Source organism: Equus asinus, chromosome 11 (genome assembly GCF_041296235.1).
Source record: "Equus asinus isolate D_3611 breed Donkey chromosome 11, EquAss-T2T_v2, whole genome shotgun sequence".
Classification (NCBI taxonomy): Eukaryota; Metazoa; Chordata; class Mammalia; order Perissodactyla; family Equidae; genus Equus; species Equus asinus.
In genome coordinates this window covers 80,653,999-80,672,976 of record NC_091800.1, presented here as the reverse complement: position 1 = coordinate 80,672,976, position 18,978 = coordinate 80,653,999, and the positions used below count along the sequence as shown (strand labels likewise).

The 18,978-nt window shown below is 40.4% G+C and overlaps 1 protein-coding gene across 4 annotated transcripts in view; it reads right to left on the bottom strand.

Annotated features, from left to right (window-relative positions):
• Positions 1-18,978, bottom strand: part of MYO16 (myosin XVI) — a 599,178-nt gene that overhangs the window by 100,207 nt on the left and 479,993 nt on the right. For all 4 annotated transcript variants that reach the window (XM_070520138.1, XM_070520137.1, XM_070520139.1 and 1 more), the window contains exon 28: positions 6,850-6,952. In XM_070520138.1, the coding sequence (XP_070376239.1) occupies positions 6,850-6,952 (103 nt within the window). The remainder of the gene's footprint in view (positions 1-6,849; positions 6,953-18,978) is intronic.

Genomic DNA, 18,978 nt, shown 5'->3' with positions numbered 1-18,978 from the left:
CGGCCCTCATACAATTGTCTTGTCTTAGAAGATGTAAAAAAAAGTGGAGGGTGCTTAAAACTTTAACAGTTTCTCGCTCTTACTTTTATTATCTTTTCTCTTCTGTACTATTTTAGATTAATGAAATAATAAATCCTTCATCCAGCTGATTTTATTGAATGTTATGGTAAAAATGTTAATCTTGCAATTCTCAGCACCGTAAGAGTGAATCCTTCGAAGACCACATATTTTACAAAGACACACAACGAAATCTAGGCCATTCTTTGAAAATTATGTTAGAAGATGATGATGAAGAAAATAATTATTATAAATTTTTTTGTTGGTGATAAACACAAATAGGAAAAGTATATTCCATTAAAATTTGGGGTTTGTCTTTTGTGAGTCTCACGCACTCACACACACACGCACACGCACACACACACACACACACACAGGAGAGTAAGTATCATATCATGTAGATAGTTGAGATGAAGTTGAAGTTCTAATTTCATTTCTTGCTTCCTGTCTGTATAATCTTGAATAAATCACCCAAATCTTCCTATGTTTGACTCCTCATCCTTAAAATGTTAGAGGGGATATAAAATCTCTCTGAGGTTATAATTTGAATTTCTCCCTTCTCCTATTTCCAGTAACAGATATCATGAGCCCCCGCTTCAAAGGGTCCTCACAGGATGCCCTTCTTTGCCTGTGCACAAAGTTCCTCTCACCCCACAGTTCTAGAAGCCTGTTTGAAACGACAGTGCACCTGTCGCTGTGGAAGCTTCCTAACTGGAGGCCAGCCGCTCCCCAGCGCTGACTCTCCTGGGCTCTCAGAGTCTGTGTTCCGACGCGGCACCCCTGGCATCGCAGGAACTGACTCCGACAGATTTGTTTCTCCATTCGTCATCCCTCCAGATGGCTTTAAAATGAATATAGCATTCAAATAACTACACAGAAGAAATCATCCTATAACCAGTTGATTCATATAAAATGTGTGAAAATCAGATTATACCATTTATTTTTCCACTTAGAATTAGTTTCAAAAGTTTTCACTTTACATAAATGACATAACATGGCAAAGCACGCCTGTTCCACACGGGCCTCAGTGCCTGCCAGCCACTTCTGTGGCTTTGGGAATTTGGGGCAGAAAGTGATTGATTAAATGTTCATTGTTCAGGGCCGGCCCTGTGGCTGAGTGGTTAAGTTCGCGCGCTCCGCTGCGGCGGCCCAGGGTTTCACTGGTTCAGATCCTGGGTGCAGACATGGCACTGCTCGTCAGGCCACCTTGAGGTGGCATCCCACATACCAAAGCTGGAAGGACCCACAACTAAGATATACAACTATGCATTGGCGGGGGTTAAGGGAGAAAAAGCAGAAAAAAAAAGGAAGATTGGCAACAGCTGTTAGCTCAGGTGCCAATCTTTAAAAAAAAAAAATGCTCATTGTTCTGGAGGGATTATTTTCAAAGCTACTTTAAAGTAGGACTGAACTAAAAATGCATATATTTAGATGAATAAAATACCTGAATAATTAAAAAACAAATATCAGAAGGTCAATAACTAGTGGCTTAATTAACTTATTTCCAAACTATAAGTTAATTCAAGCTATGAGGATTTTTTTCCATAAACGAAGTAATTCACAGACTCTTCGTTTCATAAAGAAAAATATATCTAGTGAGACAGAAAACAGTACTGAGAGTTAGTCACGTACAGTCTACTCAAATCACTTCAAGAACCTTCCATTCCTCTTTGAACAACTTACTTAAATTCTGCCTTGAAGTAAGGACAAAGCCCTGACTAGTCCACCATCTTCTTAAAATACGTCATTTCATAAACATAAACGAGAAGCCACCGCCAAGTAGGACTCCTTTCCTGACACCAATCATCGTGATTTTTCTTCACTTTTCTTCAACCCCAAATTACCTTTTGTTAAAGCAGTGATGTTGAGTATGTTAAGGGACTAGCAACATGAGTGAGTTTGCCAGAACTTGTGGTTACCAGTTCAAATCATGTGAAAGAAGTCTGCAGATTCCTTCAAGAAGTAAAGGCTAGTGGTATAAAATGCACAATAGGTTAATTATTATTTGAAAGAAAAATGTTTTCAAGAAAAACAGCTAGTGTGACTTACAGTTTTTTCACAAATGCTTAAAATAATTAATTTGACCCTATGCAATATTCTACTTAAATTGTATTTATGTAGCAGTTACAAATTCCAAAAATCACTTTTAATTACAGAAGTAATGCATGAATATCTATACCTTCTAAACATAGATATAAGCTAAAATTCCATTTGACTATCATCTCAAAACAACTAACTAGATGCTACCACTGTTAGGTTTTTGTTGTGACTTAGTCCAGATTTTAAAGATTCTTAAATGTCTATGTACCCATATAAAATATATAGTATGGCTTGGTAGTTTCCTACTGACAAAGACTCTTTTATTGGCCCAGCATACATGCACGGAGTGTCCACTGTGCATCTTTCTCTGTCCTCAACGCAAATCCCTTCTGATGGAGCTTACATGCTAGTGGGGGAGAGAATCAACAACTCTGTAGAAGATGTGCAGTCTAAGGAATAAGAATGAACCAGCGAGGAGGAGCAAATTGTGGGGGGCAGGGGGAGGGTGGAAATGGAAAATAAGGTGCAAAAGCGTACTAAGCAAAAGCATGCTCATCCCAGTTCCCCTCCTTCGCTTGGCAAAAGATGTGTCCTTCAGTCGAGTGAGTGCAACCTAACGTCCACCAAAGATACTTTGAGCTAGTCTCCAGGAGCAAGCTTTAGTCCCACGATTTCAGACTATTTATTCTCTGAGCAGGAGGGTGTTGGTTAATTATGTCTTCAACTCTCCTCGCTGTTGTATGTGTGCACTCACTGCAAGGAACTGATGTCTTTTTATTTGAATGTGTTTTAAAGCGGTAGGTAGAATAACAAAAGAATATGAAAATCATGGGCAGAATGGACTGACTTTATGTATTCAGAGAGAGGAGCCATCCATCATCACAAAGGAAATACCAGTGTGAGCAATATGATAATAAATACCAATATGAGCAAAGCCTGGCATACTGCAAACTGGGTGCATTTACCAAAATAGCTTAGTAAGACTGTTCTCAAACTGCCTTTGCTCAAGTAGTGAATGTGAAGCGAGTATTACCCTGACTCGCATCTCAACCAGCACCACCCATGAATTGTCTCCACCCCAGGAATCCTGTCTAGGTGGCCTGAGCGGCCTCTGGCTCTCAGCAAGCAATCAGAGCCAGGATGGATATTCAACACTATGTAAAGTCAAACACTTCTTCACTAGATTCCGGTTCTTCTTCTCCGTCTTCTCTCCCTTTTCCTTCTCTCCCCTTTCTCCTCTCCTTCTCCCTTTCTTTCAGAGGTGCAGTTCAGAAATACAGTCCAAAAGTCCTGTTCTATTTAAGGGTCAGTTGGCTGACAGTTTGGGAAAGAAAGATTCTGATCGGAATCGGCCGGCAACGGGAAGCAGTCGGCTTGTTTCTCCTTCATCTACTGGGTAAATTATAAACATAAAAAACACACTAACTACAAGAAGCAATCTGCCCTGACCAATAAAGGTACATATAAGTGCCTTTGATCAAAGGGCACACTGCAGTGCATAGTCTGTGCCTTTCAAGTTCTGTAATCTGAATAAAAGGACTTTAGATAGTTACATTAAAAGATATAGATCGAGTTAAATGCAGTGGAAAGAACACGGCATTGCAAGAGCTAGATACTGGTCTCAGCAAAGTGGCCTTCGCACTGAAACTGAATATTAACTACATCTAATATTTGGATCAGTATGTTGATCTCCAAGACTCTATTTCCTCTTATCTAAAATGAGGTCATTAAGGCTAACCCTGCCTACTTTCCTTTTTCTGCATAGAGTTGTTATTAGGCTTAAATCAAATAAAGCCAAAAAACTCTGAATATTTGTAACACATTCTGTTGATGAGAGAAATCATTATTTATCAAGTAATAAAAGTTCCAGTGCCTCGCATACGCACTCCAAGCCCACGACTACAGAAAGAATGAGTTGCTCGCGTGGATTGGTAAACATACACAAAAGCACTGAACATCAGATGTCTTTCTCCCCATCTGAAATAGGGAATGCTGGTGTTCCCCATCACTTACGGAATTGCTGGAATGTACAAAAGTATGGCAACTATGGAGTTAGAATACCATACTGACGAGTCAAAGGCTTTCTTACACAGGGTCTGATTAATGTTGAGAGAGGAAGAAATCTCACAAGATCTCTGAGACTCATCAGAGTGACAATAAAAAGAATGTATTTTTAGTTAAGAGAATTGAATTTCTAGCTAACACTCGATGTAGTTTCACACAGCAAAAGATGACTCCAATCCTTCTGTCTTTTAGCATTGCTTTAAAAAATATGGAAAAGAATAACGATTAATTCAGGCTCACCATTCAAAGCCAAAGGATAAACACTGACTGCTTAAGAGAAACGTACATTGTAACTCTTAGCAATTTGGGAATCACGCTACAGACACAATAACCATCCAGTAGGTCCTTATAGTTGCTTCAATCAAACAGCTCCTATTTACTCCTTGTCCTGATTAACCACCCAGAATACGGTAATGGCAAGTCTTCCTGTAACTATCAACACATTTCAAACAAATGTGGTGCCTCTGAAACTGAGGAGTCTGAATTTCTAGGACAGGAATAAATGATTTTTTCAAAAAATTCTTTTTCTGTCTGACTAGCAAAAAAAGTGAAAGATGAATAAGCCTTATTTCTGTGAAGTCGATGATTTCTCTTACAGTATAAAGTATATGAAAGGTTACATCTTGAAGAAGCTGAACACAGCAGTCTTTCCCAACTACTTGATATGGAACCCCCAAGCAAACATGCTCAGCGAATGAATGAATTTCTTTTTTTTTTTATGGTCCTGTATTCTCAGTCTCCTTTGGGGAGTTAAAACATAAGGGAAAATGGACTTAATGCAATGAAATGGTAGCCCTTTCCCATCTTTTATTTTAATGCACTTTTTTCAAACTCTCAATGTGTGTTTCAATTTAATGCCATCTTCAGATGCAATTTCAAGTAGCCTAGCACTTGCAGAAATGGGGAAGGAATGATGGCCAGGGGGCACAAGTTTGTCTCCCAGCCACCTCCCATGTCCGACCCCATACTCTACCCAGGTGAGTCAGTGGACTGACCGCTGCTCAGCAATTGTGGTTACTGCCAGGCACTTTCTTAGGGGAAGAATTATTCCAGATTTTCTCACTTTTTTCCTACAACTCAAGTTTCTTCCTCAACATTAATAAAGAAATTACTCTTACCTGTGAATATTCTTTAAAGAAAAAAATACAATGAGAAAATCTTAGTGTTATGTACTCATGAACCAGTACTATCGAAATACTTACTTAAAATTTCCTAAAAGTTTCATTGCTTACTAAAAAGCAATGATTCATTTGAAATGACTTCGGTTAGCTCCTAGCTTGAGTAACAATTCTATATGTGAAACCACATCTTATGTCACTGACCGAGAGTGGTCAGCTGACGTCATTCTGTTAGTAATTCCTCCTTCTTCCTTCTTTTTTTATCCACTCTTTCAGCACGGATGTGCATCCATGACTACTACAGACTGTGTGAGCTTCCTCCTTCAGACTGTAACTTAAAGTTCAACTCCATTATTAGTTAAAAAAAAAAAAACAGAAAAAAGATAATAAAGAAAGAGATGGGTGGCACAGACAATTAAATCATTACTCATCAAGGCTGAAATTCTAGGTTCTTAGTTCTCTGTCGAAAAGGATGAGTGTGCTAGTGTCAATCCAGCGTTCTCCATCTTTTTCATCTTGATCAGGCCACTTTTAGGCATATTCAGCAGTTCTGAACCTTCTGTGAAAGTCGTTTCTGAAGGGAGGCCCTTGTCTTTGGCCTCTTCAATTGTCATACATTTTCACTTATAGATGTTCTTCTGTCATTTTTAAAATGAGATTTATGTCTGCTTTCCAGCACTTGGTACATCTTGCCAGAACTATCAGCCACCGTGCTCTTTGCCACCTTTGGGTTGTTTTATAGGTAGAAACTTCTGATAATCCCTGGTGTTGTGGACTTTAATTATTTCTCATTATTGCTCCAATATTACCTTCTCAATCCTTTTAGGTTTCAAATCTCCTCTTCCTAACGCTAGTCCCAGGGGGCATTCTGATGTTGTTTAAGATATTAAACAAAATCCACAGCTGTGCCCTACTGTTTCTGGGGAGCATTTATTTCCCTTGTTATTTGTCTCTTGTTACTTCCTCCTTCTGGAAGTCCAGCTACCTCTCCCGTAGCTCCTGGACTCTGCCAGCCAAGAGGATCACAGAAAAGAACTCAACATTTTCCGTTATGAACCTTCTGCCATTGAGTGAATTTAAAGGACAGTGATATTTTCAGTGTGTGTTAAGGGAGAGGCAGAAGAGGAACAGAAAAAGGATCCTAAACAAGGCTTGGCGGGCCTGGGGAGTCCTGGTCTAGGAACGCTTGTGAGATCCAGCTGGGAGCCAAGAGATCGACGCTCAGTCCTCATATTTTAGCTTCTCTGACTTCTGCTACCTTTTAGAGACTTCAAAAAGCTTCAGTGACAAAGTCAAATCTGAGATATGGACAAACCGAACGCCCCTCCTGGAACTTCTCGTCAGCACCGTGAAAGGGGCCTTGGCCTCCCTGCCGCGTTAGCCGCATGCTGCCAACACCAGTAAATCAGAAAGCCTGAGGTGTCTCCAGGGACCACACTTAGTGTTCCGCCTTGCCAAACACGTCAAAGCAATCTGTTTTTGCCAGGGAGACTTTGGTGGTTCCCCACAATGACTCAGCTACTTACTCAAAATCCTAACCTGGTCTGTGCGCAGCCTGTGGGCCACTAACCTGCCAGCCTTGTAATTTACACTGCTGCAGAACACGGCGACATTTCTCCTCAGCAGACAGCTTCTTCTTCTCGCCTGGGAGTGTACTGGCCAATGGCTTATACCTGTGAAGAGTGGCAGGGACATGAAAGCCATGACTGAATTCGTCAAGCAAATGATTACATTCAAAGGGCTTGTCTGCGTTACTGTTTCTTAAATTTTCCCCAGTCTTACTTTATCCCGTGAGTTCCCAAATCTCCATCCGCTGTGCATTTAACATTGTGCAATGTGAAACAACCATTAGCTTTTACAGGGAAAATGATTTTTTAAATGAGTCAAATATATTTTTCAATCCTTTCATGTATATTTAACACTGTTATGCAGTGATGCAAACCACTTGTCAAAAGAAACTTTAAAGAGGAAGAGAATTAATCTATTAGTTTTCATTCAAATATTTAGAATGCACTTAAAAATATGCCTTCTAACAAATTCCAGCATTCTTTATTACCATTTGAGAGTGAATCTAGATGTAGTTAGAATCTATAATAAAGGAATATCAAAACATCCAGGTTTTATTGAAGTGAGAGGTGGAGTAGAGCAGCTTCCTCTTCATCTATTACATATTGAGTATTTTAAATCTTCTAGAAGGACGTTTGGTTTTTTTGGAAATTTCTCTGAATAATTAACTTCCATTCCCTAGCTGAAATTCATGGCAAAATAATGGTTTCCTATGGATTTAAAAAAAAATGCCTTTCAAACTTCTATCACTCATTTTTAAAAAATCTATGTAAAATTTTCCTTTGCACTTGTGATGTTTAACCCGACATATAAGCAAAACTGCATTAGAAGAAGAAGCAGGAGGAGGAGGAAGAAAGGGAGGAGGAGGAGGAAGAAGAAAGGGAGGAGGAGGAGGAGGAAGTGGAGGAGGAGGAGGAGGAAGAGGAGATGGAGAGAAAGAAATGAAAGAAACAGCAAAGATCTATGCACCTGCATCTGGTTGCATTGTGTGTTTATGATTCTCATGCTGGGCTGCTCTGGGAACTCAGTGTCAAAAGTTAAATGACCAAAGTTTCCTGTAAAACATCTTAGCTTTTCATCTAAAGTTTGTTGCAGCAAACTTGGAATCTTCTAAAATGAGTTCCTTGTTTCCTTAGGGCAACTAAGGAAGGAAGTACATTGCCTACACATCTTTATTTCCCACCCTCCCTCTGAGCAAGCACTGAGAGTACTGGGCATGTCCTGCTGACAGCCTCACTGGATCTACACACACTTCTTTATTTCTGCAAGTGCTACAGAGAAATGAGGTGCCCTGCACGTCAGGCAGTGCAGCAGTAACTATGGGTCTGGCATACAACGTGGACTGAGAAAACATACCTATGTGACTTTTTCAGTAGCAGACATTCATTTCGTTTCTTAAATCCTTAGCATTGTCACTGAAAATTCAGTATATTATTTGTCCTGGATTGAGAACTGTCATAATCTTGCTAGCCATGAGTCAGACAAAATAAATACATCAGCATCAGCAACAACCCTTCTTTCTCATATATGGATTTTTGCTCATGTATCAAACTCAGGGAACAGGAGTGTAAAAATAGCAAGTAGCAGAGACTGAACATGAAATTGTAGTGCCAGAGGCAAGGATATGAAAAATCTTGCTCATCATTTTGATCACACCAAATGGACTGAAATGATCTATGGTGACTGAAGTATTCAGTGATTTTATTTTATTTTTTATAAGAGGAAAGAATGTGATTTCCTACCCAGCAGGCACTGAAGTTGGTAGCTGTTTTATTTTTCTACTGGTCATATTGTGGTTGCTGCAGTAAAGAAAAGGGTATTTCCAGGGTAGAACAGAGCAGAGCAATGGGTCTAATGGAGTATGCGTGTGTGGAGGGTCAGGACCTGGGAGTAAGGTGTGCAGATGGCAGTTGGGTAGAGTGCCTAAAGGGTTATGAACATCCCCGGAAGATGCTGCTGCATGACCTCAGTGCATCTGTGAGCAAACAGGGACCATGTTTCATAATGTTTGAGTGGGTCAAAGGTGACAAGTGATATAAACTGTACAATGTGTTCAAATAGGATTAGGGATCTAAACACGGCTTCAGCATCCAACTTTGCAGCAAATTTGCTATGAGGCCCTTGGCAAGCCACTGAGCAGGTAATTCTCCCCTCTCTCAGTACCGCATGTGTGTGTTCCTCAGGATGTGACACAAATTCTATGTTGTATCATAAACACTAGTTTAATTCCTATCTGTCCTCAAAGTGTGTGAGCTTCCCCAGGGCCTGGGGTCATCTTTGCATGTTCCTGGTGTCTGCTAGATTGCCTTTGTATGGAGCAAGAATAAATGAATGACGGGAGGCCAGGAAACTGGGCTGGGGGCAGAGGAGAAGTAGCATTTCTTGAGCACTGACTGAGTGCAGGAATGTTTTAGACGTCACTTCACAGACTCCTCAGAGATATAGGAGGTGTGTATGATAATCTTTTAATAGTGCAAAAACGATGGTCACAGAAGTTAAGTCACTTGCTCAAGTTCACACAGATGGTGTTATGGGGTGACTTGTGTTCCCCCAAAGGATAAGTGAATGTGACCTTATTTGGAAATAGGGTCTTTGCAGATATAATGCAGTTCAGATGAAGTCATCAAGGTGGGCCCTAATGCAATATGACTGGTGTCCTTATAAAGAGGAGAATGCCCTATGAAGACAGAGATACACAAAAAGAACACCAGGTGATGACAGAGGCAGAGACTGGAGTGATACAACTGTAAGCAAAGGGACACCAAGGATTGTCGATTACCACGAGAAGTTAGAAAGAGGCAAAGAAGGATTCTACCCAGAGTCTCAGATGGGCATGGCACCTTGCTGTTGACACTGATTTTTGGATTCTGGCCTCCAGAACTGTGAGAGAGCAAATTTCTGTTGTTTTAAGCCTCTCAGTTCGTGGTACTTTGATAGGACTGCCCTGGGACACTCATACAGATGGTAAACATGGCTGAGCTGGAATGTGAACCTAGGGCAATCAGATTTCAGAGGGCATCTCTCCATCTCCATTGCTAAGGAACTAAAAAGCCCCCCCCCCCCACCACCTCCGATGGTTCTAGAATGGAAAAGAAAGAGATTGAACATGGAAGACTGAAAAGGTCAAACATCAGCACATCAGACATGCAGAGAGAAGAATTCTTGGTTCTCTGACCTTTGGGTGACTGGGCCTGTCTTTAACAGCACACGACAACTCATGATGAAATAGACTCATTCAAGCACTGGGGAAATCAACATGGTTCCATCATTTAGCCAGAGTTACACGACGAAATGAAATCACTCTAATTATCTTTTTATTCTCTTATAATGATCTCATTCTGGAACTTTGTTAATTATCATGGAGAGTTGAATTGACATAGTTCAAGCATCTGAATACAGTGTTAAGAAGTCAGAACAAAAATCTTACACTTGGTGTTTTTCTCATTTTATATTGTTCTTTTGACACCTAAAATGGTATAATTCTGACATTTCAACCAAAAAGACAAAAACGTCATCTTAGACACGGTGAGGCACTCTATTTTAGTGTAATTAAAAACATCTTGTCTTTTGGAATGCAAATGTCATCTATAGGTGGTGTCACTGGTCTATCTCTGTGCAAAAACATGATATCACAGAAACTTCAGTCTGAGGGCAAATGGTAATAATGAGCCTGCAGGAAGCAGTACATGGGTCCTGAGCACAGGTGTGCTTGGAGATGAGACTTCTCAGCTCTCATTCCCCACACCCTCCCAGCCTCTGTTGTCCAAGATGATGTCCCCTGGATCCAGGAAAGATCCTTATATTCAGGCTGACATCTTCCCTGCATCTGAGATAAACCAACTGACTGTAAGATGTAAATTTTCGTTCTTCCAGCTAACCCGCTCTTGTCTCATCCTGATTTGGGGATGATTGGGATCTAGTTCCATGACCATACTGGGGTCCTATGGCTTATTCATTTGGACTCATTGACTCAATAACCAATGCTGACTGAGTACTAAATATGTACCAGGAATGCAGCGGGGAATAAAACAGATGAAAATCCTTATATTCTATGATGGAGACAGAGAGAAAGAAAGGTAAATGAGGAAGGATATCAGACATGATGAGAGAGACAGAAAAATAAAGCAGGAAATGTTTCACTGTAAGCAAATATCTGATGGCGAGGAAGGAAGTGGTGGCGTTCTCTGGGGGACAGGAATCCAAGTGGAAGGAACAGCAGGTCCAGAAGCCCAAGTGGGGTGGTGCATGCCTGTTTGAGGAGTATCAAGGAGGTGAGTGTGGCTGGAGCAGAGCAGGTGAGAGGAAAGGTGGGGGAAGTGGATTCACAGAGGTAACCATAACAAGGTAAGGATGAAGATCGTGCAGGTGACTCCAAGGACTTTGGCTTTGACTCTGAGAGTCCTGGGGAGTAAGGGTTTGAGCAGATGAGTCCCATCAATTGACATTAAAAGAATCACTGGAGCTGGTAGGCTGAGAGTGGGCAGTAATGGAACAAGCCGCAAGCCAGGGACACTCTCTGGAGGCTCTTCCCACAGCCCAGGATGGAAGCCATGGAAGTGGTGGGAATTGGTCCAACTCTGTCCATATTTTGAGGTAAACCCAAAAGGATTTCCTGATGGATTGATGTGAATGTGAAGGGAAGAGTGGATGACTCCATGGTTTTTGACCTAAGAGACTGGAGGAAGTTGACATTTACTGAGGTGGAGCAGACTGGGAACAGTAGTTATTTCCCAGACTAATCCTGCACAAACAGAAGAGAAATAGTCAGTGCACCTGAGGTGGAGCAGACAGGAGAAATTTAGGTGGAGCTTCTGAAAGAGGTATGGACCAAATGTCAGCCGATGCCCCGGAACCAGAGTTGGTGCCTCCCCGGTTGCCAATTACTCAGCTGTGGTCAGTTTCTTCTCTGTCATGGCCTTCTGCCTGACTGGATAGGACAGCACTGACCATTTAGGAAACTGAGTCTGTTTCCATTCTGGTTTTGAATATTCAGCACTCTCTTGGGGTTTAAACCTAAAGCTGTGTCAGATGCTCCCTTTGCCTCACTTCTCCTGTGCCTGTGTCTCTGATGACTTTCAGTGTGCCCTTCTTGCCTAAATTTCCAATTTATAAGTCTGAGGTTTCAGGGCAGGTTCTGTCACAGTTACTGAAAAATTCTTTAACGTGCACACTATTCATTAAGCACTTTTTCTACCCCAAGGATTCAAACACAAAACCTCTCCTTAATACACTCACAGCATTGGGAGGACAATGACATTCAAATAACAGCAGACTTCATGATACCTTACAAAACTATAAGTCAAAGAACCACATTATAGTTTGTATCCATTTTGGAGTCTCCATATTCTAAGAGAGATACAGTGAAGTAGAAGGAGCAGAGAAAAGCTAAAAATTGAGAACTGTAAAGTAAAATCGAAGAAAATGATGAAATAAATATTTCTCTTTTCAAAAGTGATTGTTCCTCCTAGTTTTAAGGAGAACTTTGACATCCTATCTCTTATGGATCTAGAGATTAAAAAAAAAGCATGCAGTGACCATATAACTTGGGTTAAACATAGTAGTGGCTCAGTTAACCACTTTAAGAAGACCAGGAAATAGTAGAATCATTTCCTTAGAAAAATACAGGTGTGCACACGAAGCCAATACTTGAAAAGAACAACTCAGATGCAGTTTCTCTGAAATTGTTTCTGTTTGCTGAATATTAGCCTCATCTCTTCATTCTCAAAGAAAATTCCGTTGTGAAAGTTTCGGTCCCAAAACCTCTTAAAAATTAATTCAACAAATATTTATTGAGCACCTATTACGAGCAAGATACGCTGCTAAGAAATGCATAGGTTACTAAGATGTGTTCTGATTTCACCACATATGTTCAAATAGAAAGCATGACTTTTTTTGGCCAAAATTACATCTCAGAAAAGGTGTGGTTTTCTTATTTCAAGACCTTATAAAATTACTCTTATTATGGACATATTTTAATTACCTAGTTGAGAACAACAAGATAATGTTTGGGGAGAACCATCAACCTCCTCATCCCTCAGAAGGGACTGGATAATCCATAGCAAGAGGAAAACGGGATGTGGCTGGAGTTCCCTGCTGGAGGACTGATAAGGACAGGTGGGGAGGCAGAGGAACGGGCACTAGGGCAGGAGGCGGGACTGAGACTGGGCAACTGCAGAGCAGCCGAGGGAAGACAGAGTTTGAAAGGTGGTTAGCAGGGCTAAGTGTTGCGGAGAGGTTAAAGAGTGTCGACGTTACAAAGGGGCTGCTGGATTGGTGGTTGGGGAACCAAGGGCAATGCCAGAGACCCATAAGAAACCATGTTACTAAGGCGTCAAGACATTGGCAGAAGGTGGAGAAGCCAAGAGCCGGGCTCCGCTGGTTCACAACATAAATAAAAGAAAAAGTCAATAGCTTGAGGGTGAGACAGAACCAAGCAAAGCTTTTTGGGTGTTTTGTTTTCCAGAGGCAAGGAAGAAGCAACAGAGCTTACAGGCAACGTTTGTAGAAATATACAAATCCTACACTCTATTCATGCTTATTTTTGTGTATTGCCATTTTTTTCAGATTATTTTGTTCATTAATTTTTAGCTCTGATAGGATGAGGATGCAGTTTCTTCTATGACCATTTCCTTGATATTTTCTCACCGGGGACTGCATGGCTTCTCTACCTGGCATGGACGTCACCAACAGAGCTGCCTGGCTGTGGTTAAATAGGGATGCATTTTACTTGTTCTATGAACTTGCCTGGATTGTTCATTTTGCTCGTCATAGTCATGCTCTCACAGTAAACACAGTGCAGGTGCAGAAGGGTGATTTTCTAGCTATTTGGGGCTAATTTCCAGCATTCAGAATGCTGAGTGGTGGGTTGATCGTAACAGCTGCCTAGCAACGGACTGACATGCATCATGAAAATAGTGAGAAGTATGAAGAAAAAGGAGCATAAGTGGGCTTGAGAGAGGAATAAAATCTATTTCAACGTGGAGAGTGGGGGAGGATAAGAAGGAGAAATGAGACACAGAGAGAGGATTTGCAGAAGTGCTTTTCAACTAAAGAGGAGCACTTTTTTTTTCTTTTAAAGAAAAGGATGTGAAAGCAAAGAGATAAAGTCAAAAATCGCCTAGTTCACACAAAAATCTATCGTGCTTTAAAGGTGCACATTCTTTCTTTTCTTTCATGACTCTTAGGGCTTAAAAATCCCATCCACCGTTGCAGTTTGTCCAGGCCTTTGCCACCTGAACTATCCGTCCTGTGGTGGGTTAGCTCTGCTACCATACAACCTCCCCACGTCCACACAGCAGAATAACACCCGCACTGTTCAGTGTGCCATATGGAGCCTTTATCATGTGCACCTGCCGATCGTTCTGTCTTCCACCAGCTTCCCACAGGTCCTCTGCATCAAGCCAATCAAACCACTTCTGATATTCCCACAGTTCTTTGCACCTGCTGTGCCCTCTGCCTGGAGCTCCTCAGCCTGACACATGCCCTGGTGTGCTCACCTATCTCTACTCCTGAGTCCCCCAACCTCTTCCTGTATATTTACAGGTAGGCCAAGAAGGGGTCATCAGCTATATTTTGCAATGGCTTTTGGGCCTCCTGGAGTGTTCAGGCCTAGAATTTGGTCTTGAGTTTATTTTTACATCAATTGGAACCAACATTAGGCTTATCCGTGCTCATCAGGATGTACATATGGCTCTGTTAAGGGAAAAAGAAGTCTTTACACTAATACTATGACAATCCCAGACCTACTGCTTGTGCCACTGGTCAAGACTAATTTCTCTTCTCTTTCCAAATTATGGTGAATAAGCTGCTGCCATCTTTAGAAACAGGGAACACCATTCAAAGACAGTGTGGCATTTCACATTCCCATGTCCTTCCTGGTTCAAGAACCCCTAGGAGTGAAGTCCTTGGGATGAGTAGGGAGGGCAGTGGCGGAAGAGCAGCCCCACGTCACTTCTGTTGGGGCCTGGGTGACAGGCATGGTTAGTGATGACCCTAACTTCTATGTGTAATCCTCTAGAGTTGAAAATGAAGCAGAGAAGATGAAAGGGAGGGAGTGAGAGAGGGAATGTGGAAGGGAGGAAAACCAGGAAGATTTATAAAGTGCCTGTGAATTCCAGAGATGCTGACAGGATACTCCATATCATCACTGGATGTTCACAACCACCCCAGAATGACATTTAAAGAAGGCAGGTGATACCTTCAGGATTAACTTATAGAAGATCTAGGATCTTAAACCAGGCATTACATTCTGAGTCTAGCGTGGCTTCTACTATATTACTATGGGGATAAAGACAGACATTTGTTTTTGAGCTTGAAAGGATAAAGGTAACCATCGCATAGAACAATGTATAAATGAGGAATATTAACAGGACAGGAAACTCCATGCTACTCCCTTAAATTCTGTGTTCTAAATCAAGGTTATTTTCTCTCTCTTTCTCATTACAGTGGTCGTTGTTGCTTTTCTTATTGTTATTTTAATAACATTATTATGTTATTACTTTAATGCCATCACAGTCATTTTTTTAGGCATTTATCTATTAAGACTCTAAAACATCACATTCAAAATTGAATCTCAGTGTCTGACTTTTACACCACCACTGGTGGAGACCCAGAGGAAGAGAAAGGAGCTCACGTGGAGGAGTGAAGGGAATTCCAGAATTCCTGAATAATTCCTGGACCAGCTGAGAGTCCTTGGCGGAGCCTCTTACCCTCCATCTGAAAATGCCCAAGATGACCTTTCAGCTCTCACTGTGTGAGTTCCATGGAAGGTGTGGTGTTTTCTTTTGCTATGGCTGTTAATGTGCTAACTAGCTGCAAGGTGTGAAGGGCCAGCATAGTGGTGGTGGTGGGTATGGATGACCGCATCCGAAATTCGTCCACTTCCACCATAGCCACTTCCTTGAATGCATCTCATTCCTAAGCCCATGGCAAAGCAGACCACCTGGAGATTTGGCTTTAATCATATGGGATTCATTCACGCACTTCATGTAATTAAGGCAGGGGGCTCTCTCATCCCAGATAATATGCGAGTTGAATAATAAAAAACAATGCTAAATTATACCTCAGCTCCTGGGATTAGCCAGTACCACTATGCAGATGAAAAATGAATTCAGAGCATCTGCTAAGAATTTACATGACAATGCTCTCAAGTTCTCTTACTTAAAGCCGGTCCCACCACTTCATTTTAATTGCTCAATGTAACAACATTCTATTTATTCAATAAATGGATGAAAGTGAAACACTAAATTAGAAATGCCCCAGCATGAAATATCCACTAAGTTCCATTTCCTGAGTAGCCTTTGCAACATGTAACATTTATTTTAGCCAGGTTTGTACTCGCTTCTATTTCAGCCTTAGGCTATTTTTCTACACAGAAACCCCAACTGTGCATGCAGAGCACTCCAGAGCCATCTACCACTGGGGACATTTAAGACTGTGCCCTCTTGGGGAGCCGAATATGTGATGGGGCTGGAGTAACAGCTGCAGGTAAAGGAACCAATCCTGCTGCTTTCTGATCTCATTACACAAGCCCAGAAGGATGCTGAGTGCAATCAGTGCGTATGTTCAGACTGATGTGCTCTCATCCTTCTGCATCCGTGCTTTGCAGAACTTACTGGCTGAGCCACCGCCTGTATTTATCAGGTACAAGAAGAGCTTGTTTAGTTAAACTGAAAAGAACAGATGTTCATTTGTTGTTTAAGCCTAAATAAGAGACTTCTTCAAGCTATGCAGTTCAAGTAAAATTATCCCATTTCTAAAGCAATTTGCTCCTTAACCAAATATTCACCAGGGTCAGTCTGACCTCCCGTCTTTGCCTAGGGACAGGAAACCAAGGCAGATCGATTTATTGTTAGAAATATTTGTTATTCCAGTGTCTTCTCTTCCTACTAAATAGAGAAGGCAATTCTTCTCCTTGGAAATGACTAAAAAGTTTTATGGAGATTGGTGGCTAATGCCAGTTATTTATTATTTCAACAAGTTTATGCCTATTTCAGATATCAAATTGAGTCACTTACCACCATGTGAATCTACCATTAAGAATATCATTGTCTTTACAATTGGTTAGCAAATCATGACGAAGTTAAGAAGGAAATTACTGTGATCTTCAAAGGAACAGGCTGCTGCTGGACTTGGATCACACTATTTCACAGGAATGAGACTGTTTTTGCACATCTACATTTGAAAGAGTGTGACATGGGTTGAATCAAGACTTAGGGTTTGACGTCTGAATCTAATTATGTTTTTTAATTTTGGAAAGTATTAAATTTTTTTAAAAGACCACTTTATTGAGGTATGATTGATAAGCAAAAAGCTGTACATATTTAATGTGTTGAAATACATTAGAAATGTATTAGAAATAAGTATACATCTGTGAAACCATCACTACAATCAATGCCATAAACATAACTATCACCTCCAAAAGCTTCCTCTTGCCCTCTTTATTTTTATTTTCTGTGATAAGAACACAACGTAAGACCTACCCTTTTACCAAATTTTTAAGATTACAATACAGTATTCTTAGCTATAGGCACTGTCCTGCATAGCAGATCTCCAGAACTTTTCCTGCAGAACTGAAACTTTGCACCCTTAGACGTTTACCTCCTCATGCTCCGCTCCCCCAGGCCCTGGGAAGCCCCATTGCACTCTCTGCTTCTATGAATTTAGCAGTTTTAGATCAAGATTCCACGTATAGGTGAGATCAAGCAGTATTTGTCTTTCTCTGTCTGGCTTATCTCACTTAATATTTGGTCCTCGGGGTTTATCCATACTGTCACAAATGGCGGAATTTCCTTCACTTTTAAGGCTGAATAACATTCCATTATATGTAAATACCACATGGGAAGTATAATTTTAAAATACAGTCAGCCATTACTTATAAAGACAAAATGAACATTTGTATGGTGAATCGGTAAACATTATGGGTAGTGAATATTAACATCAGTTGACTGAGTTATGTCATCTTGAGCTAAGAATGCAAGAAATATGGACATTTTAAGAACATATGATCTTAATGAAAAACTTAATGTAAAGAATGGAATTTCTATTTTTCTTCAATGAGACACATTAAATATGGATATATTACTTTTGAAGAATATAAGAGAGATGCTTTGAAAATAGTGAGGGATAATTAACATTAAGAATTAGAATCCAGTAAACTCATATTAAGAGGCAGAATAACATATGCACCTAGTTGTCATATGAAATATTGGTTTCTTATTGTCACTATTTGAAAATATTGTCTGTATAGGTCCAAATAAGAAAAGAAGCATGATATTTGAGATATGTTAGAAATTTAAGCATATTATTATTCACTGATAGGTACTAATATCTCTATGAAAGTTTTAATTCAAAGAAAGTCATGATTAAAATTGACATTAATTAGAATCCTATAGGAATAAATAATATGCAAAATGCTCTGTCTCTTAATGTCCACTATTATACCCGACACCTTTGGCAGAGCGCACATTTCAAAGTTCTGGTTCCTATTTATTGTTTCTACCTCTTACATGACTTCACTTGATAATTATCCATTAGGATTAACACATGTACAACAATTTGCTCGGTACTGGAAGCAGTGGTGAACGTGGCATTGTCCTGCCTTTGCCTGTCCTTTCAACAGAATGTCGGACATCATCCAGCAGACCGTTGGGAATTACCTACTTCCATAGAGGTGTCATCTTTGATTGCTTTTGACTAAGCTATTGTACAGCCCTGTAGGAATAGCAAACTGCTCACAATGCAGGTGATTCCCGTCCACAGCAACCCAAATGGTGTTTGTCATGTTGTTGCAGATAACTTTTGTCAGTAGAGAACATAAATCTCTGCAAATCAAATTTCCATTGGAACTGGTTTAACATCGTATTAGTTTCCTCTTTTCATAAGGAGCTGAATAAAATCTTTGATATGTCCTCATAATATATTTGTATGACAGTCATGATTGTACCTTTTTGAAAGTTATATTTTACCACAATATGATGTGATAGTCAAGAATTAGTAAGGCATGGGTGAGCATTCCAGCAATAATCAAATCCAATATCCTCTCCAATCTCTGCAATCCAGCTTCTGTTTTTTGTGCACACAACTTTATCAAAATATCCTATGTCGTGATATTTCACAACATTTTATATGTCAA